We start from the raw sequence: 26173 nt of genomic DNA, 5'->3' as shown, positions 1-26173 counted from the left end.
TTGTGTCGCTTGAAAGTAAACTTAAATACTCAAGTGTTATACTATAGGCCCCCTTTTATTTTTCCCAAAAAAGGTTACAAACCTTTTTTGATTAATAATTTAGTTCATATTTGATCGAATGATGTTTGTTTATAGTGACATTTTTTCAACTTTTTTGTGCCATTTTCCTTAATCGATATTTTGTTAGAAAATTATATTTGGTGGCACATCCCTTTTTCAATAAATTATGACATTTCAGACTCTGATTTCGAGTTACTTAAAAAAAATTAGGTTAATCCTTTTCAATTTTCCCTCAAAAATAATGCACAACCTCCTTCTCAAACACACACACCAAACCTGCACTATGCAATGGTATATATATATTTATTAACATGAGCCCTCAAACTTGTAATAAGCTATTAAATAGTTTGCTAACATTAATTTAATTAATGACAGAGTAATGGAAACGAAGACGAGGTACTATATATATATATAAATATATCCTAAAAATAAAGTAAAATGAAAAAAAAAAACTTGCATATGTTACACAATATATTAGTTGGGAGGGTCCTCTCTTTGCAGCCCTATACTATATATATATATATATATAAATTCCCATGTATATAAGTATGCAAAAGGGTTTTATTGTTGTTGTTTTTTGAGTGCGTTAACATGCCTTCCTGTGTGTGAGTGTGCACGTAGAAGTAAAGTAAAACACATCGATCCACTCAGTGCTCAATATAATGTGAAGGAGAGAGGACTCTAACTTAAGGGGCTCTCTGTAAAATTAGTTCACAACGTACATAGTGCATGAGGCGAACTAAAAATAGAGCAAATCATATTGGTTAGAAGGATTTTGTTTATATGTATCCAATGATACATAGGCACAAGGACCATGATCCGTTGGATTATATCCCCTGCAAGTTGAATTGAATTGAAGGTATGCTCATAATATTCATAATAAACACACTTTTCAACAGCAGAGATGTACATATGTCACGAGAACATGCTATACCCTAATTCAAAATATGGCCTTAGTTTGTCTCAATTAGCCTTAGGGCCCTCAGAAATAGGCCATAAAATTATAAGTATTATTGGTTTGAAAGCTGTATTTTAATTAATTGTTATTAATCAATTTTAAACCCTTAATTTTCTACTAAAAGGTTATATTCGTTGAATTAAGACCCAGGCATCATTTTTACTTAAAATGCGTTGTTTGTTATTATGTAATGTTTGACTCAAACATACTGAAAACAATAATATCCATGTAAGACTTACAAGTGTACACGATAAAGTTAATGAGAGAAAAAGAGGATTATAAATGATATCTCTCTTCAATTAAGTCTTCAAAGGAGTATGTGACGTATTTTTAAGGCTTGATAGATATAGTAATCAAACACATTTACAATTTAATTTGACTGTGTATTTGAAAGTGAATCTAAAGGATCTATTACCTCAATAGTTATTTCCATACTTGCCTTGTCTACTATATTTTAAATTTTGTAAAGAAGGGGGAGGACGGAACCTGTTTTATGCTTACTTACTTATATTTTTGAGTTCTTTCCATTTTATCCATTTTGCTTATTTGCAATGGTATTGTTTCGAGGTGGTCCATGTCTCTTTTTTAATTATACGTATCAAAACTGAAAGTCAGATGGTGATTTGTTTAAAGTAGGACTCGAACAATAGGGATTTTTACCCTTTCATTTTTGTACCAAGGCTTAACTTCACTTAATTATACAATATAAACTTTTGTTATTACATTATATTATTAATTTTTAAAAAGTAATGAAATTGCAAGTTTAATACATACCACAAATCTGATACACAAAGTCTAAAATATCATTTATTTGGGTAATATTAATAAAACGACGATGATTTGTTCATTGTATCGTTCATAAATAGAATATCTCTGACATTTGACTCTTTAACCCTTTGAATACCTTTACATTTTGAAAACCAATGTTCCATGGTGTGTGTGTGTTTTTTTTTTTCAATTTTACAGATAAAACATTGTCAAAAAAATAGTTATATATGTGTCCAAAGGATAAAGTATTTTTTTTTACCCTTTGAATTCTTGGAAGAGTAATATTTTTATAATTTATGATATGTTAAGGGTTTTTATCAAGAGTGATACAACATTTTTTTATATATAAAATACAAACAATTAAATATTTTGCCAAATTTATTTTTTAGTACAAATTATAAACATATACATTTATGTATGAATATTTTGTACCAACTCTGCATTTGATATTTTCTTAGAGGTCTTTTAACGTCGCCAGCTTATTGCTGAAGACCAATGACTTCACATGACCCCAAAGAAAGGATCGCACGATCGAAAAGGTCAATCAACTAATCCATTTCTCAAAATAAGGAGCTCACCAAATTTGCTTTGCAATAAATCGATTGTAACGTTTGGTGTGTCACAATTGGCACTATTTTGTAAAAACCACATGTTTGTCAAGTCCATACCTTGAAATTTAGGCTAAAAAGAACCAGTTATCATGGCGCAATAGCTACTTCCATTTACAGTAACTATTGCAATTAATTATCATCATAAACGAAAAAATATATCCCTCCGGTATGAAGTTCACAGCTATCAGTAATTTTGTCAAAATCCAATTATATCTTCTACATTTTTCCTATCTTGTGAATCCCTCCATAAGGGATTAACTTTCCATTTCAAATTCGCTGTTTGTCGACATCCTCTTTCTTATTTAAATTTCTCACTCAAAGTTCTGATGAAGACTTAAATTCCGTAAGGTTGCGCACTGATATGTTTCGATGGTAAGCACTTAGAACTGACTAATCTCTTTATTCAATCTATTAATAAATATTTAGATATCATTTATGGGTATTTCCTATTTCCTGTTGACATTTTGATATTAATACTTGATATCAAGGGATAAAAATTCTGTATACAATGGGCATGTTAAAAAAACCCCAAAAATCAACATGGTAACTCTGACAATTTAAAAAAATATTTCTGAGGAGAGAAAGAATAATGATCAACTGTGACAAGGAGGAAGGAGAAAATGATATAAACTAGAACATTTGCTATAATTACTCCGCCGTCGATTCCCTATTCTACTCTGAGTCCAACAAATACTTACAATTATAACTCAGCAGCAAATCCTCAGGGTGACTCTCCAATTTTTATGAGCACATACGAATGTCCAATAAGGCTTTGAATCTATTTGGAAAGGATGTTCATTACTCAGGAATTAAATAGTAATGACAACTGCTAAGGAAAAGAAAATACATTCTCCCGATTACCAATTCCAAAAAAAACAAACGGCAAGCAAAAAAATTCAGCGGATATACATCACTGTTGATATCACATCACCTGGCGAAGCCAGTGCCAAAATTTGATAAAACAAATTTAGATTTTAGACGATAAACCATCAAATGTTAATGTTCAAATATTGTGTTTACATTAATTTGATTTTTATATTAAAAATAAATATTTTTCTTGGGGAGAAAATATTTTTGATAAATTGAAATATTGGCAAATTACCAAATATTTTCAAACGTTTTATAATCGGCCGATTTAGTCAACTCGTATTTGGGCTGTATATATACAGGTTTTTAATTGCAATTAATAAAAAAGTTAAGTTGAGTAAAACTATTTAGGTCATAATTTACTCAAAAATATTAGTGAGGCTTTCAGACGAGGTCTTTCACGTTGCAATCAGAGTTCCTTCAGCTAAGTTGCAAGCAAAAAAAGGAAATCTAAAGTTAAAGCTATTTGCCAAATGCCCCGAAAGTGAGAAATATCATAAATTGAGTTTTTAACCTATTAGTAAAATATTTATTTTTGAATCAAGTGTCGTTGGGGTTAGACCTCAGGGGCCAAAAAATGGTGCATTTAGTAGCATCTTACCGTTTTTTCTCTTTGAATATGTTAAGACGGAAGACTTCATCCTGATCTGAAGTATCAACCAGGAATCTGATCCAAACGAATTTTGTATTGTACAAAACATATATATTTATGTATTTATAAGTGAAGTAGGAATTGGCCTTGTAGTTATTTGATTTTTCAAGAAATAAGCAATTTTCGTTTGAAGATAATGTTTCGGCCTTTTTTTTTTTAAACGCACTTTTCATAGTATAAAAGAACACTTTTTGTATATACGTGTAATGTAGTGTTTGAACTCCAAAGCTTCCTTATGTTTTAAAGACTAAGCTTCAATAATATCTGGGGGTTTCCTATAACATTCCTGATGCTGTTAAAAAAAACTCAACCCCTTCATTAGTTTTTTTTTCTTTAATTATGGAAATACATACATTAACCTTTTTTTCCTTCAATATTTTTTTAATGTACATAGTTATATAGTTTCATTTGGTCTAGACATTTTCAAATATTTTTAAGTTGATGACTTCAAGAATATAAGAATGAATTACAAGAGTACAAGGAACTTTTAAAGGGAATGGAATTTATTTTATAACTATTTTACTGTATAAAAGAATATAATTTATGACTATGTTGGAGAAAAAGAAAGTCACATAGAACTCATAATAATACCGACTCAATACTATAATAAAAATTTAATTTTGATTTACCAATAAAGTTATTATTTTACATATATTTAGTTCACTCAAAAACTAAAATATCCTTGCAATTTCTTGTGTCTATTATATATTTCCTCCATTTTCTATATTCTTCCATTATCCAATTTTTTTAGTATGACATTTGCATTAGTTTATGAGTAACTACTAAATTTTAAAATAAATTATCAAGGTTTTAATGAAGGTTTTTTTTTTGTTATGTTTTTTTGCGTTGTTATTATTTATCCACCCCAACGAAAGAATCGAAGGGAAGCCTTATAACTTTTATTCTTTAAAAAAAAATGTTTAGTGAAAAAATAGTTTAAAAGTAATATATCCTCTACAGCAGGGGTTCTCAACAGCTTTTGGGCGTTAAACAAAATGAGATTATGAAGTCATCTTTTGAACCACATTAATGAAGCATTCTCTTTAACTTTCAGTGGATAAAAGTAATTGAAGTTTGAATATTTTTTTCATACAACATATATTATTACTTAAAGACTGTTTTGCTCTTGAATTCTGAGCTATCTTTTTAAAGTTCGCATTCAGACTGGTTGTGGCAATGCTCATGGGTTGATCTTAGTCTTTCGAAACTATTTTAGTACGATATTAATTTTTCACCACGTTCATCTCGTAGAAAACAGGCTTGCACAACAACGTTGATCCGAACATTTTACCAACACGAATACTAAATTGTTTCAGAATCTAAAATCTTGGTGGGAATCCAACCCCAAACTTTATGGTAGAAGAAGGGAACTTGAACACCTTCTTGCATTCATCATTTGATTGCAGGTCAAGCAGCACAATTTTCAGTCTAGCAACACTTCTATTTTTTTTTTTAAATTGATGAACAAGCCCACTTCATTGACCATTTGCAGGAATGAAAACGGGTTCTTAACCAGCTGAAATACAATATTATAATCAATGATGAAAATCTAGTGTAAAATGGGCATGTTAGAAAAAAAGAAAACTAAAAATCTAGAGTAAATGGGCATGTTGGAAAAAAAGAAACTGAAAATCAACTTGGTAACCGTGACAATTGGAAAAATGTTTAAGAGGAGAGAGAGAATAATGCTCATGACGTTTCATTAGATCAGCTACAATCAGCTGTGACAAGAGAGGAAGGAGAACATGATATAATAAGGATATTTACTAAAATTAATCTGATTTTGATCCCCAATTCTACTCTGAGTTCGACAAGGACTTACAATTATAACTCCACAACAAATCCAGTGGGTTTGCTCCGTCTTTTATGTGCACACACGAAGGGTTAATCAGGTTCTGAATATAATTGAATCTATTTAAGAAAGGTTGTTCACCACTCGGGAAATGAATAATATTGACAACTACTAAGGAAAAGAACATTCCTTCTTTATATTAATAATTAATGGTCCATCTCAAAAACACATCGGTTTTATATCATTGACTATAATAATCAAAGATTCGAATATTTGATCATATTCATAAAGCCATCATATTTTTTTTTCTTTACTTTATAATTGTATTTAGGTAATTTTTGCCGAAGGTCAGACTTTGCCTGAAGGCCGCCTGTTGAGAATCCTTTCTCTACAACTATTTTAAATTCTGAATTCATAATTTTAAAATGTAGTTGCAAAAATGTTAGTAGTCAGTTTATTAATTCTTTTTGTGCAATTTTTTTTTTCTTCAAAAATATCAATTTTGATATAAGAGTACCTAAAAACACCAGTAAAATAGTCAAATTAGGATTAGAATGAAAGTAACTGAGGGGAGTTGGAGATTAAATATTGCATATATATTTAATTAAAACCTCTCACTATAATTTGTTATAAACTAATATTTGTTATACAAGAGTTAACTGTTTTTTATATCTTTTGTGTCAATTCAGCAACAAATATAAGTAATCTGTTTATTCATTGAGATTAGTTTTTTTAAATGTTTATATCAAATTGAAACGTTTGAACAGTAATTTATGTTTTTATAACTTTTTGATATATGTCAAACTCTTAACTATGATGTCAACCAAAAAATTCATTTTAAATGATAGATCAATCATAAAACTCTAGATATCTGGAATGAAAACGGAATTTTTCCTTTTCCCAAATGAGTAAATAATGAATAAAAATAAAATTGAGACTAAATATACATATTTTGTTGAGTATGTCTAATATGTCCATATTCAAATTTTAGCAAAGATGTCTCTTAAATACATTTTTTAATATATGTAAATTATTACCTTTACAAAAAAAATATTTCAAACTTACAAAAACTTATATTTACTAAAAAATACCAATTAACTTTTCGTTATAGTCTGTCTTATTCATAATAGAAAATACTCAAATTATATTCTTAGAGACTTGAAATATTGAGGTAGTCATTTATTTAGATACTTCGTGTAAATAAATGCAGAAAAGTACGTTTGTAATATAAATTGGTTTGATAAAATCATTTTTGAATTAAAACTACATGCATGCATTTGCAATAAGTGATTACTATATTTATACGAAATGTAGTATATAGACTTGGACCTACATAGTAGACTGTCCCGAAAAGCGAGCCTGTTTTGTTTTCGGGCTAATATTTTTTTATCCTTGTACAATAGACCTGTTCAAATTTTAACTTTTTTTTTCTAAACCTTTTAATATTTGCATTTTCCCATTCTCCCAGGTCTATAGAAACTAAATGTACCAGTCATTTGGATTTTGGACTGCAGATATACCTGCCGCATAGCCCTTGAAAATTTATTGAAAAAGATTTGGAGCCCATGAAGAAAAAATCAGTTTATGCCATAAACAATATTCTAGAGAAGAGATCTCCAAACACAGACTTCAGAGAAGTAGCAGAGCTGTGTCTGACTATTCTGAGTAAAAAACTTAGTTGAAGTATTTATTAGACCAAGTCTGGTGCAATTCATGAAGCCCGTTGGATGACCAAGAATATGTATGTAGGAGTTCGACTTTTTCAGATGATATTAATTATTCATCATAGTACTTTGTATTTTTTTTCTTGCCTTCTCCTTATTATTTTTGTATAAAGGAATAATCATTTTACTCCGTTAAAATAAAGATATTTAAATCTTAATATTGGTGACCCCGACGTAATATCCTGCCTCCTATAAAATATCATTCTGATGGTCAAGACTATGCGGACAATGTCCCTCACATCGAACAAATGTAGATATTGGAAGAGTTCAGCATCTTAACTCTTGTCGTAGTAGAACTATATCTTCCAAAATTCTCGGGGATGGATCCAGAAAATTGGTTTTGAGATGGATTTTTTGATGAGAAAGATCAATGAAGATCTGACCAAATATTGTTTAATAGTTTGAGCATTACCTGGTGAAGTTTTTAGGTCTATGCTTATTGAAAAGGCAATGAAATTGTTAATGTTTTCAAATGAACTACAATACGAAAAAGACAGCATCATTAAACTAGAAATAATAAATAAATTCCTGGCTTTAGTTTATAAAAAGCACTGGATAACAGCAAAATCAGCCACCGATGCTCCTATCCAGGATTGTCAAATGATTAAGAAGATATTTTACTATCAACATACTGATAATGAACTACTCTTCTCTGAAGAAAATGAGAAATTTTTCACGTTTGATACCTGACTCAGAAATTAGTAACAAGCACAGTATTAAGTTCACATGAGAGCATGACAATGCCTACAAAACAAAAGCTGGCAATCAAGCTATCAAAAACCGAAAAACCTGAGTGTTATATTAAAGGCAAGCCAGTTTTTCCAGTCAATAATCAAGCTACATCTCTCACAGACTTGATAGAACCTGAGAACGGGAAAAAGTCAAATTTCAAAAGGTTTAAAAGAACCTGAGAACGGGAAAAAGTCAAATTTCAAAAGGTTTAAAAAAAAAAGTTAAAATTTGAACAAGGTCCATTGTAAAAAGATCTTTTCTGTTGGAGACAATCAAAACATTAAATTTCGTAATGATAAAGATTTGAAAGGTTTTTTTGGCGTAGTATAGACCATTTTAAATCTGAAAAATTGTACTTTTTTGGGTCAAAATTGTACATTTTTCAGTCTTTTGAACCATTCCAAATATGATGCTAGGATTTGCTGTTTCTCTGTTGTATCAAGCATAATAAAAAATAAAGTGTAAATTTTGTCTATGACTGTTGTATGGGTAAAAATATAGTAAAGCTGGCTAAATGTTGTATTGAAAAGTCCGTCAATGTGTTTCTATCCTTGGCGGAGAGGCATGACATCTCATCTACGAATCTATTTTATAATTAGCAAAGTGCAGCTTACATATATACTGCCTGTTCAACTAGGTTTAAGATCCGATTGGGCCTTGAAAGACTCATTGACATTTTGGTGGGTTTCGAAAAAACAAACAAAGGAGAAGTAATTTCATATGCAGAGAGGGGATTTGTGTAGATGTGCGAGAAGAAAACTATAAAAAGTAAATTTGTTTTATAATAGTACTATATTTGGCAAGGAGCAAGGGGCCTAAAAATTGGCAATTTTGACCAAAAATACCGCAAAATAAAAAATATATAAATACAATATTGTACTCAGAGTGTCATATTTGACAAGGACCAAGAGGCCTAAAAATGGGGAACCTTGACCGGAAATACTAAAAAAACTATAAAAAACAATTTTGTGCTCATAGTATATCATATTTTAGACAGCCCAAGAGGTTTAAAAATGGGTAGTTTCTACCAAAAATACAAATTTTATCAAACTAAAAAGGACTGTTATTCGACAAAAACGGCATGATTCCCTCAACTTTCTCAAAACCATTTTTTATTGTCTCAGGCAGAAAAAGTCTTTGTGCAGGGTATGATAAATAATAACCCCAAAAACAAGACAGTCTAACACTAACATATGTGATTGCTTGTAGGTATAAATCAGGACGTTAATTACTTATTTTATATCATTCTTGCCCCTTTTTGCAAAATTAATCACAAATTACTATAGAAACAGGGAGTTATTGTTTATAAATTGTTTATTTTATGTATTAATAACATAATCAACATAGAAGTAGATTTAGCCAAAGGCGTTGCTAGGTTTCAATATTTCCAGGAGGAGCTTAATCCCAAAAATTATCAACACCATCATTAAAATACATTAATAAATATATTTATGATATTCTAGGACGTACGCGTATTATATATTATATTTTCAATTATACAATTCATACTATTAATAACTCCAGAATTAAAACTTGTCGATAGACAACATAATGATAAGTCCTTTTTCATCCATAATGAAGATGTATATTATAAGATACACTCGCTAATCCTCTTCCTAGTTCCATTTTTTGATTCGTATTTAATATACGTTCACCATTTGTCCGTTTCAACATTAATTTGAGTTTTTTTATTAATATAAATTTTTATGGTCCATTTTCGAATCTACAACCCATGCCTTAAAAAAATCCTATGAGACACGGGAAATCGATTTCGTTGTGTGAAAAAATCAACTTGTAAGCGAAAAAACAAACTTGCCCTCCAGAGCGCAGGAATCTTGTTCGACCAGAATGAAACATAGCCGTAGGTACGTAACTCAGAATTCCGAACAACTTTTATTTTATTGTCCAAGTGCTAATCTGTCTCCGTTTTTGAAAAAAAAAAATACACCGGTTATGTGTTTTTATTAGCAAATCAAATTAATTTAGAAAGAGAAGAAATGAGAAAGTTAAAGAAGGAGGGAAGGGAAAGGGTTTTTTATTTGTGTCAAAAACAGCATTTGAATAAATTCAGATAGGCCAAAAGTTTCACACAAAGATACTTCATTATTTATACGTCTACTTGGTAAAGTTAAAACTGATTTGTTCTACCATTGGGATTGCATGTGTGATAAAAACCAAAAACAGACTTATGTAATTTCTATGTAAGAAATGTTAAATTAGGGGGCTTCAGTTGCCCAGCGTCGATTCAAGACCTCAAAGATTGAGTTCGTGAAGCTATTGTGCGTATACAACACCACTTTGCGATTTGTTTTTGTAAAATTTCATAAAAAGGATAGGTGGGATCCATTTTCCTGATATTGTTTTCTATTATTAGTGGCATACTTTTCTCTTTACGTTGAAATTAACATCCGATCATTCATCTCAAAAAATGGTAGTTTTCTTTGAATACCAAAAAAAAACCCACATCTTATTGGAACATTCTTTCTTTTAAAACATATACATATTTTTAAATATGCATTTGAAAAAAAAAACAAAAAAAAGGAGTCATTTTCATCACTAACTGTAAACGTTTGTTAAGTATGACTAAGGAAGTCATTTTTGTAATGAAAAAACTAAGTTTAGAAATTAGGGAAGAAAAAATAACCCTGCTCCTTCTTCTAAGTTGTTTGTTATTGAATAGATCGTAGCAGTATTAACTTTTCCCTCTGAAGTAAGCATTCTCTAATTGTCAGGGTTACCTTGTTACTTTTCGGGTTTTTTTTATTTCAACATGCCGAAAATACACACGATTATCATCACTAAGCATAAGTCTCACTTTTCCTTTCTCATTTGGTGTTTACAAAAATTAGATATCTTTTTTTTTTTTTTGTTAAAATAATTTATTTATATTCTACAATACAAACAGTGTAAATAATGAATACATATTAAGATAAAAGTAGATCATATTGATAAAAAGCCACAGGACAATTATGTTTAAAAAAACATAAATGAACAATATAGTTCATATATAATGTCTTGAAATAAAATAACCTGACATAATATAAAAAAAAATTGCAAAAAATAGCTAAGGTTTATAAAAAATGACGATGTCTTCTTATAATTGACTTGATGAGATTTAAATATTGCACGGACGTCGAAGGAAACAAATTTGATAATATTTCCAGCCCATCCCTACGAATGATGAAAGAGGGATTTTGATAGAAAGTGCTGAATTTTGAGCAGCTGCACTTATCATTATAGCTCTTAATTCTTCCACATGTAATGGAGAGTCAATAGTTCTTTTTTTAGCAATCAATGATTTAATATTTAATACAGCAAACTCCACGGCTTTGTAAACATGAGAAGTATTTTTATTTCTCTTATAAGCTCCAACTAATATATTTGCATTTATTAAGTTAAAAGAAATATGTTATGTCACACAAACGTTGAATTGGATATAATATTTGACTACTCTCAAAACTGGGCAAAACAAAAACATCTGTAAGTATAACAGACGCCTAGTTTCCTATATGTTTTATAATTACCTGTCACCTTTATTTATAAGGGACGATTGAGCTGAACACTTTTCAGCAGTATGAGTTAAACAAATTTCTAACAATTTCTATTTAATTTAAAGTGAGATACCAATTACATCATGAATGTATACACAATATGTTTCAAAGAATTTGCATATTAAAATCTTGAAACTTCAAGGATTATCCCTTTAAATAAAGTGGCTGTGGGATTTAAAATGTTTTTGTTTGTGGGAGAAAAGATACTAAATCCTATTAAGATTGAATTTAACATGGCATTTTCACTCTGACAAACCAACACAACACGCCTTAATAATAAAAAAAAACTTTATATTGAGAGGAAAAATTGTTAAGATATAAAGATCATAAAATACAAAAATTTTCAAAAAAATTGTGTATAAAAGTGAGAATGATAGATGCGGTAACCCACCTTATATCGAATTATGAGGACACATGGATGTTTAATATTCATGTATTTCCGAATGATGGTGAGATAATGGAGATGATCTATGTTTTTATATTTTATTTTTATTAAAACAATATATGATTGAATTTTTAACAAATTTTAAAGAAAATAATTATGTATACCAACCTGTTTGTGATTGAATAAAAAACGGTTAAAATAGAGCATTAGTACTCATAATAAATGTAATATGAAATTCAGCTGATATTAATTTAAAAAATACTTTCTCAATTAATATTATTTATAAAACTAATATAATATTTATCATTATTTTTCTTAGGATCTTATAAGATGAATGAGTTATCACGGAATAGCTCTCCGGAGCCTCCGCCCTATTTAATTTCGGAAGACCCATCTGCAAAGGTGAAATCGTCATTAAAATTATCTGAATTAATAGAAACTCCCGTCGAAAAGCATTTACCTACTGTCATTCTAAATATTGGAGGATTAAAGCATCAAATTCTATGGAAGAATCTAGAAAAGTTTCCAAATACCAGATTAGGCAAATATAAAATATGATAATTGTTTTTTTATGGATTGTCACTTTTGTAATTGTAAATATTGAATGTCCATGGATGTTGCAATTTCAATGTTAATAGCTTCAGACTATAATATATCATTTAGATTAAGTATCAAGGATTAAACTAACACTCAAAATGTTTAACAATTTGCTAATATGAAATACATGCTAATTAAATTAAACATGAGTTGAAAAGTCCCAGGCTCACACATTGATGGCACTATTTTTTTTTTTTTTTTTAATTCATCTCATTTTCAGTAAGTATCAACATTCAAAAGACAGCTTTCAAAATTTAATGACAGTCGGTGGTTCTTTAGTTTCTGTATTCTGTCGGGTTTTTTTTTTTGTTATTTCCAAAAAAATGGAGTGAAAAATTTGAATTTTACACTACTTTTTGATGGGAAAAAATACCCTTCAAGATAGTAATGGCTGGAAAATTGTTATGGGGACTCCGTTCCAAAAAGCGAATAAAAAAATTGTTAAGAAAAGTCAATTTTGAACGACAAGAAAAGTGTTTTCTTTGTTAAGCCCAGGACTTTTCAGGCCATTTATTACGTACACTGTACAAGGTGGTCGTAAAAACTTAGCAATATTCGAAAAAATGGTTTCGTAGACATAACTTTCATATTTATTTAACTCTTGAATTGATAATTGGTAAATTGGGAGTTCAATAACCATCATTTGATATTTTGAAAGTATTTTCTCTCAGTTATAATGACAGCTTCGACACGTCTCTGAAATTAGGAGCTAGCTGAAGCAATAATTCTCCTTCGACGAGACCTCCAATGCCTACTTAAGTGTTACTTGAGCGAATCAATGCTGTTGTGGTGGGAGCTGTTGGATTTGCATCCCACGGTGTTTGACTGAGGTTTCAGGTCGGAAGATGAGAGTGGCCAGATTCTGAGGACCAGAAATTTGTATTTGAGAAAGGGCTGGTTCTTCTTTATTGTGTGGCAGGGAGTTGCATCCTGCTGCCAAACATAATCACCCATAGCGTAGTTGGCATTCAACCATTGCTTATAACTATTTTTGCCTAACAGGGGCGTCCGTAGGATTATATTTATTTTTATTTTACTTTTCTTGAAAAAAAATCAACAGCTATTCAAAAAAAAAAAAAAATTCAAAAATCCATAGCTACAGACAGAAAAATAAATTTCAAATATTAGATTTTTTGGAAAAAATTGTAAAAATCTACAGGTATTGACAAAAAGTTAAATATTTAAGAAACATTTCAAAAATTCCTAGCTACTTAATAAAACTTTTAAATATTAAATTTTTTGAGAAAATAATTCTAATATTAATATTTTTGCTCGACTGCATAATTTCCCCGAATGACGAAAAAATATTATAATAAAAGAAAAAAATCTTTAATTTGGAGAGAGGCTACAGCCCCTCTAGTCTAACCTAATGTCCCTGCCAGGCACCTTGTAGTAGGCCTCCGTATCGGCAGATTGTCCATGTCTGAAAAAGTAGGGGGATATCCTCTTCCTGTTTCTGCAGATGACCCTACAGACTATAATGGAGGCAGGATATTTGTTTGGTTATCCTTTTTTTATGGCATAGATAGCAACAAGGGGCACCTTCACAATGGCTGTAGTCTCTTAAGTGTCTTTTTGAACTTGAAGGAAAGGAGTTATGATTTTCTGATTTTGTTCATGCAAATTCATTTTTCAAGCGACCACCGGAATGAAACTTGTTGAGGAGAAAGGGGGGTACTCTCTGTTTGTTTACTTTGAACAAACTATAAAAAGGGTTGCCAGATGTTTTAAATTAGCACCAAAGCCATTTAAGTATATTTTTTCCTTCTTAAGTATGAGTTTTATTAATCTTTATTATTTGATATTTTTCGTCAGATTTTTGTTTTTTTAGGTAATTATAAATTTTATAACATGTTCATTATATATATAATTTATTTTATATATAGGAAGAATATCTCGAGCTTCTAATATATTAGAAATTGAATCACTTTGTGATGTATTAGTGGATCACAAGATTTCTGAAATATTTTTCGATCGAAATCCAACAACAATGGGCCTAATACTCGGTTTTTACCGCACTGGTATTCTCCATGTAGACGACACTATTTGCCCCTTAGCTTACTCAGATGACTTAAAGTATTGGCAAATCAATGAAATACACATAGATCCATGCTGTCTTATTAAATTTAATGTACGGCGCGAGAGAGTCCTTGAAGAGTCTGGTAAATTAATTGAGGAGGACAGCGACTCTTCTACGTCCTCGCAGCACGAAGAACGATTTGTCTCAGATACCAAAAGGAAGATTTGGTACATTATGGAAAAGCCATATACCTCAACGTTAGCAAAGGTAAGGTTTATGCATACCTGTTAATTACCCTTTTAAAACCCTCATTAAATATAAATATCCTATATGAAAGTTATAAGCAATTGAAGCATGTTACATGAAAGAACAGGAGGGAGGAGTGGTCCCAATGAATTGGCACAAACGTTTAACAGCACGTTTATGACAGTTGTGACTGAGAGGATAAGATCATATTATAGAATATCTAAAACTATCAACATAACGTTGATAATATACATATATTTCTATAGAACTTCATTGCCTCTGACTTTAATTGAACGTTTCTTTTAAATTAATACATAATATAAGAACATACTTTCATTATGTTTCCTACAGGATATTTTGGTATACCGGTACTGCCAGGGTACTGACACCATATAAATGGCGCTATACTACATTGATATTAGAACCAGTTCTTACAATCCCATTAAGCCATTATAAAAGTAGTTTTGCCTACGGTGTAATCTACAAAACTTTTGAACGGGAAAAATGCTGTATAGAACGTTTTTTACGTGACGTTAGTTTTAATGATGGCAGCCATTTTGGAGGACTGAGCATCCATGTTCTATAATAATGAGATTACTTTTTTCTTTAATATAAATAAAAATGTAGAATTATTGTATGTCAAAATGGAACCAACAAATTAAAAAGGCTTATTCTTTTCTACATATCAAAATTGAACCCCTCTTGGAATATTACCTTTTGATATATCTGATCCTACAATGTATTAAAATTGTGTAACTATATCGTTAAATATATAACAACATATAGCTATATTATAGATAAAATCAAATACCTATTTATAAAATGCAAATGTCGTCTGAGGTTGTGTTTGCCTGGGAATCACCCTCAAGTCAATGAACTCATTTTGCTGAAATTTTTCATGTAGGTTTTTAAATATTAAAAGATGGTTCCGGTAACAGTTTTTTGCCCTTCAAGGCCATGACGGTTATTTTTTTTGAATCATTTTGTTTTTATTAAAAACATATAGATATATTTCTTAAGAGATTTAGTTATATTTCCTATAAAGCAAAAAAATAAAATAACGTAAAATTTTTAGAATTATTCTCTTTGCATGTTGGTGTGTATCTTTGCACACTTTTTTTCAAGAGGATTATAAGATTTAGAGAAGAAATGATTAAGATGTAATTCATGATGTCATTGAAAAGGCTTTATATCAAATATAGCAAATGTGAAATCTCTTTTTTAAACATCATCAATTTTCCCACACCCTATTCACAAAATGTCGTTGGAAGTGCAATTGAATTGCCTTTAACGACAATCTGTTTTATGTTTTTATTCAAATAAATACCGAAATATCGTACTGAAACCGATTCACAAATATTGGTAACATAACAAAACTAGTTTCTTATGTTAGTATCTACAATTTGCAACTTCCGTTGCAGGAAAAGTATTTATACATACCTTAGGGGCGTCCGCAGGAAATCCAAATTTTCAAGAAAAAAAAACATCATTTTTTTTTCAGCAAATTTAATTTCCCGTGAATAGTAATGGATTTTTGAAATTTAAAAAAAAAAATTAAATATTTGAAACTTTTTTTCTAAGAATTTAAAATTTGGAATTTTTTTCAAAAAATGAAATTAATTCTGATCAGCTTTTGATTTTTGGTATTTTTTTTCTACCAAAAACAAGACAAAAATTTTGAATAATTACGGATTTTTGAAATTTTTTCAAAAAATTAATATTTGAAATTTCACTTTTTAATTTATTTTCAAAAATATAAATTTTTTGTGAAAAGGTATGGATTGTTCCGAAAAAAAAATCAAAAATTTTTAATTTTCAGATTTAACAAAAAAATCAAAAACCTTGCTTCGCCCCCACCTCTCTTCCCCAAAAAACAAATATATATAATCCTGTGGATGCCCCTGTACCTTAATAGTTAACTTAATTAATATGATTTGATAGCATATAAATTTTTACTACTTACACTAATTAAAAAGATGACCTCAGAATGACGAGATTTAAAAAAAAATAATAATAAAGAATTTATTTGTTTACCTCTGCTCCAAGTAGATCTGTTAAAATCTAACGAATGAGCTTATATATCTTCTTTTTTTGCTTTCAGGTAATGAATATCGTTTCAATTTCATTTATCATCGTGTCACTTATTGGAATGGTTCTCAGTACAACGCATTATTTTCATGTTCGTAATGAAAAGGGGGAATTAATAGAGGATAATTATCCACTAAATATCATCGAAGCAGTTTGTGTAATCTGGTTCACTATTGAATACGTTGTCAGATTTGCATGTAAGAAAATCCTTTTATATTCCCAGCAAGCAAAAGATAAATTATCAAAAGTCATAGGCAAATTTTTGTGGGTGGATCCCTTTCACAAAAAAAAAAAGAATTAAATATTACTTTTTTTGAAAAAATATTCAAATATGAAATTTGGGAATAAAAGTTTCAAAAATCAATATTTCTTCAGAAAAAATTACTTTTTTTCAAAAAAAATACAAAAAACCACAGTTATTCTCAAAAAATTTAATATTTTGAGAAAAAAAAAATCAAAATTCCACAGCTGTTCAAACAAAATTAAATTTTTTGGAAATAAATTGAAAAATAAAATATTTGAAAAATTACATTTTTGTACCCCCTGCAGACAGTTGTAAATTGAAAAAGTCGAAGTCTTGAATTCTTTGTTTACTAATAGGATGTTTTATGATAAAATACAATATACATATGTATTAAATAAATTAACTCGGTTATAAAACTATTGGTAATTAAAACAACATTTACCGATAATACGCTGTAATTCGTTCCCAATTTAATTCGTATCCTGAGGTAGATTTGTTATTGAGTCGATGTAATTTTGCCAAGTGAAACATTCACAGAATTAATTTTTGAAATTTTTTTGTGAACAGCTTGGGATTTTTGAAATCTTATTTGAAAAAATGTAATTTTGGAAATTTTTTCCAAAAAAAATTATTTTTTGTAAATAGTTGAGGATTTCAGAATTTTTTTTTGACAAAATTAATTTTTTTAAATTTCTTAGAATTTTTTTTATTTTTGGAGTTAAAAAAAAATTCCAAAAACTAACCACTACTCCTCAAAAAAAAATATATATATAATCTTGCGAACGCCCCCGGGTCTTTTTTATCGGTCCGATCCTTTTTACCATTCAACGGTCATAAGGAGCAATTTGTCGGTATTTCAGTCCTAATGGCATTGCTAACTTTTTATTTTCTTCACTCATAGCTAGGATTGAGCAATATTAAAAAAAAAAATGATAGCTAGAACGTATAATAATAAGCCAAACACCATTTACTTCATACTTCAGGTACCTTGTCGCTTCAAAGAGGTTACGTTGAACAGTTCAAAGGACGTAGTAAATAACTACGTCATTTCTGTTGTTGTTGTTAGCATTAAAGACCATTATGACTTCAGTCTTTTTAGTTCTTTTTGACAGATCTAACACTAAATGTCATTATTTTTTTATGATATTAAACAAAGATCTTACATAAATTATAAATATCCGGATAACCTTGAAAATCTAAAAGCATCAAGATGGGTTCTTGATAAAATACTGTATATTCAAATTAAATTCAGAATCTATACATCCATATATTACAATATGAAATTATAACCATACATATAAAATGTTAAACAATTTGAAATTTAGATATGCATTTAATTTGACAATTTTAAATGGTAATGATAGGTTTTAATTCATAAAAATCCTGATAAACTGTATTTCTGAGTTCTCTAAGATTTAGAATCAAAGAAAGATATAAAGAATAATTGAAATATACTTTTATCTTGATCACCCATCTCAAGAGATGCTCGAATTCGGAGTTCCGTCTTCCAGTAGGGACGACAGGATGAAAATTTATCCTAACTATTTATTTTTAAACTTTGTTTGACGTCATTGTACCGTGTTCAACATTTGAAAACACATGGCATCATAAACAGTTATATTTAAAATCGGTCTACACCGAAAATTAAATAAAAACGATTATTTATCCTAGGATCAACTAAACCAAATAGGTTTTTTGGACCGATCTCGACCGATTTTTTCCAATGGACCGATCAAACCCGAATTTTACCTATGAACCGATATGGGTAGAATTTTTCTATTAAACCGGCCTCAATGGAACTTGATTTGAGGATCGAATTAGTTCTGTCCAACAAAAATTACATCAGTCTCAGACAGGAACGCAATACTATTTTTTTTAAACAGGAGTCCCTGCTTATCTAAGACATTAAAATATTTTATTCATCATATATTTTTAGGGAGTACAAGAGAGATGAAGACCACATTTTTTTCTACGCTAGTGGAATCAAAATATTACACCGTTTATAGTTCCACAATGCCCCTAAATAAAATTATTTTTAAATTTTATTCCCATTTGAATAATTCGATGAATTGCTGTTGTAGAAATATACTAACAGTTCAGGTATACAATATAAATAGTCTTCAAATTTTTAAGAAGGAATCAAGTCATTCAAATATACTAACTCCATATCTACAAAAAATATCATAGTAATTAAAACTTTATATATATCAACACATTTCATAGAAATCCACACAAAATACAAAAATTGCAAGAATACACTTTTAAAAATAATAAAAATTGATAGTAATATATATGATGAATAATACATCTACGGTTTTGAAGTCGGAGTTGAAAAAACATCAAAAGACTCCACAACCATGAAGTATAGTAGCAGTGGCGACAATAGAAGGGGGTGGGGGGCTAGGGAGTGTTGAGGCACCTTCACAAAAAACACTTCCGAACACGTTCGCAAATAAGTCAATAAAATATAAATATGAAGCGACAATTGAACATTTTGATTGACAATTCATTTAACTAATGACAAATACAGAATGCCTATACAATATCCAAAATATGCTCTCTAGAGAAGTATACCTTCACTAACAAGAACAATCAAATAGTATCTAGGTCTGGGCTTACTTTCATATACATTTAAATACAAGATATCAAATCAAGATAAAGGATTGGTCAGGCTTGAATCTTACTCAGAAAAGGTTTATAACTGTTTGTTTATAACTAATTATCAATTATGGTGATGATTTCATTAGTGATTTTGTAAAAATTTCCAAACTATATTGTGTTATTAAAAAAGGGTTGTATATTTAATACAAATTTATCTCTCCATGCAATAAATAACCTCTTTTGTAAGGACTTTATATATGAAGTGTACACAGACACATAAAATATTTATTAGCAAAAAAGTCTCACTTATAGTAAGCATCCCCCATAGTATTAGGTTTAGCCTCCCCCAACCTCCGCAGAGGAATTGCTCTAAACATCCAGCATCCTTCTCCCCCCTCCCTAGGCTAATTGGGGACCCGGCACGCCAGTGATCCAGATATGGAGGTTGGATTTCTCCAATTGACTGATACTTTACATCATAGTTATATCTTACCCCTATCCTTCAATTATAATCGAAACATCTCAAGTAAAAACCTCAGGATCCTTCTAATAACTGATGAAGAAGGGGGAAAAATGTGGAACTACAAAAGTTGTAATCAAAAAACAGTACGATCTCCACCTCTCTAGTAATCTCTGTCATATTATAAATAAAGTATGCAAGACAAGATACTTGTAAAATAATTGTTAAATTTAATCTTAACCTGGTGTTTATATGATTTTTAATCCGGTCATTTCATTAGTTTTTTAATTGCAAGTTTGTTGAATAATTAATAGCCAAAAATTTTAAGTCTAAGTATCAAATTCAATACTTACAGAACCTTTATGCAAAATTATACAATTCTATTTTATGAATTTATAGTCAAAGTATTAAAATTCTTGGTTTACCTTAGTTATTTATAATTCATTATCATAATATGAACTGCGATATTAGGGAAATATAACGTAATATGCAAGGAGTCAGAATAATTCCAAACACGCGTTTTGTGAAATTCCCTGTGTTTGAATTCAAGTCATGCGGGGACCTTCTGTACATTTATAATTTTATAAACGAACGAGAGATTTAAAACTGAATATGACAGAATACATGGTTCTGAGATCCTTTTGTTTATAATTTGATTTGTTTCTAAGCCTATTGGGAAATGAACTGACTCCATTTATATTAGAGCTTTGTTTCCGAAATTGTTGACAATATTTATAATAATATAAACTATTTTGAGATCCCAAACAAAATTATACAGTTGATTAGTCGCTTTCCTTACTGATACATTTCAACTTTGCTGGCTGGGAATAGCTACTCCATGTCCTATGTGGTGATAATAGACATTTACTTTTCATTTATATGCATAGGTTGTCCCAACAAATTAAATTTCATAAAGGGATTTTTAAATTTTGTGGATTTACTTGCTATAGTTCCTTACTACGTTTCATTGATACTCTTAAAAACCCGAGGAAAGTCTTACCAAGACATACGAAAAATTCTACAAGTCTTCCGAATCATGCGAATATTTCGAATATTAAAACTTGCACGTCATTCAACTGGTCTTCAGTCAGTTGGCTATACTTTCAAAAGCTATCAAGAGCTCGGCCTTCTCCTACTTTTTATGGGCATGGGGGGTGCTAGTTTTTAGTAGCTTAGCCTATTTTGCCGAGAAAGAGGACAATGGAGACGCATTTTCAAGTATACCCTCCACTTTTTGGTGGGCTTTGATAACTATGACAACGGTAGGATATGGTGACATATACCCAGTGACTCTTTGGGGAAAGATTATAGGTAGTACTTTATTCAAATTAATTCTTCTGTTTATCTGATTGAATGATTCATACTTTTCAGCCTCGGTTTGTGCTATTTGCGGTGTATTGTTTTTAGCTATGCCCATTCCTATAATTGTCAACAATTTTGAGCAGTATTACAAGGAAAAATTATCTCAGGACAAAGCCGAAAAAATCATTTGCAAAATGAAACGTCAATTTAAAGATGATGCAAAGGCTTAACTAATCTCAAATGTCATCATCCTTGGGAGGCATTTGAGATCTTACAAATTTAAATGCATACTTGGACCATACCTCATGGGGGATTTACTTACATACATAATGTGTTGTGGTCCTCATATATTTCATATTCCATTTTTATAAGTACATAAAAAATTCTATAACTATATTTTTAATTAAAAGTACAAATATATGTATTTTCATGAATGTCTCTGTTTAGTTAAATGTCCATATTGTGTTTTTATAAGTCTTTACGAAATTATAATCCCTTTTATTTAAATATTCTGTAGCTACCCAAATGTATAAGAACAAAGTTCAAAATTTTACATAGATCTATATATTACCAGAGATGGGGTTAAGTACAGTAAAATTTACATAAGTCAAGTGAAAGTACTTCTTTGAATTTTTTGTACTATGTTTATTTTTTGAGGTATTCAAGAACTACTACAAGTACTGTGAAGAAAATATTTACTTATTGTTTCGTCTTAATCCCAATGTGTGAGTGAGTCTACTTTTATAAAAAGTAAATTACTGGATATTATCTCTGAAATTCCTTGCAAAGAAGGCAATTTATCGTTGCAAATGGAGACGAGAGATGTAATCATCCTAAGGTGAGAATACTTACTTATTGTATTGTCAGATTGAAGCCGAATTTCATCTTTCAACAAATAAGCTGTAATTATAGATTGCCTAAGCCTCGCAACTATATAATACGTTCAGAGTCAAATACTCCCCATATCTACAATCATCTATAACTTAACAGTACATGTGACAATAATTGATGTAAATATTAAATGTTTTTAACTCATTTTCAAAGAAATAAGTGAATTTTTTTTTCCTTATGTTCTGTGAAAAGTACTTCATATTTACTACTTTTCATACCAAGTATCAGTACTCAATTATAGGACTTAAGTACAACTACTAATGTACTTGGCCCCATCCCTGCCATATATACCTACATATGAAGACTTTTCTTAAGTCCAATTATGGCCATAAATATATTAACTTAGTTCGCGTCGCGTCTTCATTGTTATTAAATGTGAATTGCTGTAAAGGTTTCGTGATTTGTTTCCACAAAAATTTGCCGCTATTTTTTATTTGTATGTGTATTATTATAATTACCCATTTGTCTCTGATTAAATTAATTTTTCCATGAATTATAGGTTGTCCTAACAGAATAAAATTTATAAAAGGTTTTTTAAACTGTGTCGATTTATTGGCTATTGTGCCTTATTACATTACTCTGGTTCTAATCAAATATAGTGGAGAGTCCTTTAATGATGTCAAAAGGGCCCTTCATGTTCTACGTGCAATGAGGATCATACGGGTTGTTAAATTAGCACATCACTCCATTGGTCTTAAATTATTAGGCTACACCTTCCATAAAAGTTCAAATGCCCTTGGACTCATTCTGATGTTAATGGGTATAATTATGTTTATATTTAGTAATTTGATTTACTTTGCGGAGAAGGATGTCAACTACAACTTTGCAAATTCAATCGAGTCTTTTTGGTGGGCCACAATCACAATGACGACTGTGGGATATGGAGATGTTGTTCCCATCACTCCCATCGGGAAAGTTTTAGGTTACAACAAATAATCATCCATTTCATATTATGTTATTTAATTTCCTAATATCCTAATATTTACTTTGAATAGGTTCCTTGTGTGCCATCTCTGGTATATTATCGTTGACTCTACCAATCCCCATTCTATCAAGAAGTTTTCAGTTCTTTTATAGAGAGAAAATGCTAAAAAAGCGAAGCTACAAACCTGTTCATCAATATAATTTCAATCATTTCGATTGAACACATCACTATTTTTATACACTTTGTACTTGTTATGCACGCTTAAATTAATTGCTCTCATATTTTGTTTCTAATTTAAAAATCAATTGTTAGATAATGATGCAATATTATTATTTTATACATGGTCATGTGGTTTATTCAAATTGAATATAACAGCAAAGTAAATTGCTCATTAAATAATTTTATTTTTAGATTGTAAACAAAAATAAATATTATCATATTAACAGTCTTGTACAATTTGCAATTTCTTTGTCTTAAAATATATTATTTATTTACAATATTGATTATTCTAATTACCAACTATACATTGATACAATCATTTCATTTTGATTTATTGAAATTGCAAGTTTATTATGTATTTATGAGTAATATAATTATGGACATTTGAACTTAGTAATGTACCAGATAATACTTAAAATAGGCAATAATTACACCATTAGTATACGGATCGTACATACAATATTTTATAATTGTATGATTCTACTAGAACTGTAAATCCTTCATTTAAAATTATTAATCTCATTTTTTGTTTGCCACTTCTACATAACATATTTTAATATCTTTTTTTTTAATTTCGATTATACTTAAATTTATAAAATAGGCTGTAAATATAAACACTCTTCAAAATGTTATTTTTAGATAACATTAAGTACACTTAATCATTCATAAATATAAGCAATAATGATTATTTTTTCTATTTCATTATCCTTAAAATATATAGGACAATGATGAAAAGATTTTATAAATACTTACATAGCACATTTGTGGTCCTTGGCACTTTGCAAAAATTCATATATTATCCATTGAAATAAACATTTTCTTTTTATTTCCTATTTTAAAGTGTTTTTTCTATTTTGTCAAAAACAGATTTGAATTTTGAACAATTTTTATTGATATTTACTTTGATCAACTTTTGCATTGACAGATAATAAAAAATATTTATATTATTTATTAGAATTTCAATGATAAAACTGAAGTTTAATACTATGAATAATTATATATTTTCTCTTACTTGAACATTTAGAATATTAATGCCTGAAATAATTATATTTTAGAGACGTATCCCAATAATTGCACATTTTTAAAACTAAGCCTCTCATATAATGTCCGTTTTTTTTGTTTTTTTATGAAGTTTAAATATTATTTTGCTCTTACAAATAGTTTATTTATATTTTGATGCAATTTCTTTATATGATTACTTAAGTAAAAAATTTTAAATGATATACTAAATATTATATATTGATTAGAAATAGGAATATTATAATAATTTATAGTTTGTTATTTTATGACAATATTTACATTGTATTTTATTTATAAGATTTTAATAAATATATCAAAGTATATCTTTGCCCATTACAAGCGATACATTACTTAACTTATCACTATATATAAGTAAATTTTTTATTCTACATGCAACATTTGTTAATAAATTTCGGGTTTTCTGTCGTCTTGCATATATATTGTAAAGTATTAGCTGTACATACTAAATCAATTGTAAATTTATTTTTATCATCTTTGATATTACTAAAGATTAATTTTTAATCCTTTCCATTTCTTTTTTAAATTTTTATTTCATTTTGAAATTTGCTGGTTAAAAATTTAACCAGTCTGTCAATTTATTTTTATAGCAACTCAATGAAAAACATATCTTTAATAAAATTATGGAGAAAGTTTGACAGGCAGAAATTTATACTAAAAATATAAATATTATTTCCTTCAAAAAACGATTTTGGTACAACTTTTGAATGTAAATCATTTTACATAGATCAGTGGTTTGGAAAGAGGGGTAAATTACCGCAAATGGGGTGATTTAGAAAATTTTGGAGGTGATGAAAGTGGATGTTTGAAGCGAGGGAAATAAATGTGAAAGATGAACAAAAAAAAAAATTTACAGCGGAGTCTAGGATCTTTTAAACTTCGAGAATGGAGAAATTGGGCAAGGAACATAACACAATAAACCAAACTATACATCACACATAAATAAGTACCAACAACGATGGATATAGTAAATGTATTGCACCATGTTACACAAGTATTGCATCAGCCATGATCGCTACACTTATGCTGGGACTATAGAAAGGGGGATTTATCACTGATTTTGTATTCAGGAAACCTTTCATACATTTGGAGGTATACAATTTTAACTTAACACCTTTATATTTAGTACGATTCTTTAAAATCTGTGACAGTACCAACTCCGTTTTTATAACGCTATTCAAATTTAGATAAATATATCTTCAATATTGCTGAAATTCTTTTCATTTCGTTCCTTCCCATATATTAAATAATCCCCTAGGTATGTAATTTTTAAAAATGAAAAACTTTACTAACTTCATTGACCTTAACGATATATTTAAACTAAGCATATAAAAAATATGGATTTTTGGTATTTAACGACACTACATAGTAAATTTCTTAAATGAACATTTTTTTCGGGAACCTAATAAATATTTAAGATTGAGAAGCCAACTTGGCTATTT

General features: G+C 29.3%; 2 protein-coding genes across 2 annotated transcripts; both read left to right on the top strand.

The window, feature by feature from the left end:
* The first annotated feature begins 671 nt into the window (after positions 1-671).
* On the top strand, positions 672-23088 carry LOC121132530 (potassium voltage-gated channel protein Shab-like). Its single transcript, XM_071894184.1, is given in 7 exon segments — positions 672-919; positions 12420-12641; positions 14584-14984; positions 17065-17248; positions 21244-21506; positions 21508-21667; positions 21728-23088. Coding segments are annotated over 6 exon segments (1380 nt in total). The 5' UTR covers positions 672-919; positions 12420-12430; the 3' UTR covers positions 21889-23088.
* A 109-nt stretch (positions 23089-23197) lies between these two features.
* LOC121113883 (potassium voltage-gated channel subfamily A member 7-like) lies at positions 23198-23693 on the top strand. Its single transcript, XM_040707747.1, has 2 exons — positions 23198-23471; positions 23545-23693. Exons 1-2 carry the CDS (start codon positions 23198-23200, stop codon positions 23691-23693), a joined length of 423 nt encoding a protein of 140 aa, XP_040563681.1.
* The last annotated feature ends 2480 nt before the right edge of the window (positions 23694-26173 follow it).

This window comes from Lepeophtheirus salmonis, chromosome 2 (genome assembly GCF_016086655.4).
Source record: "Lepeophtheirus salmonis chromosome 2, UVic_Lsal_1.4, whole genome shotgun sequence".
Lineage (NCBI taxonomy): Eukaryota > Metazoa > Arthropoda > Copepoda > Siphonostomatoida > Caligidae > Lepeophtheirus > Lepeophtheirus salmonis.
Note: the sequence above shows the minus strand (reverse complement) of the source record. Positions and strands in the feature narration are given on the sequence as shown.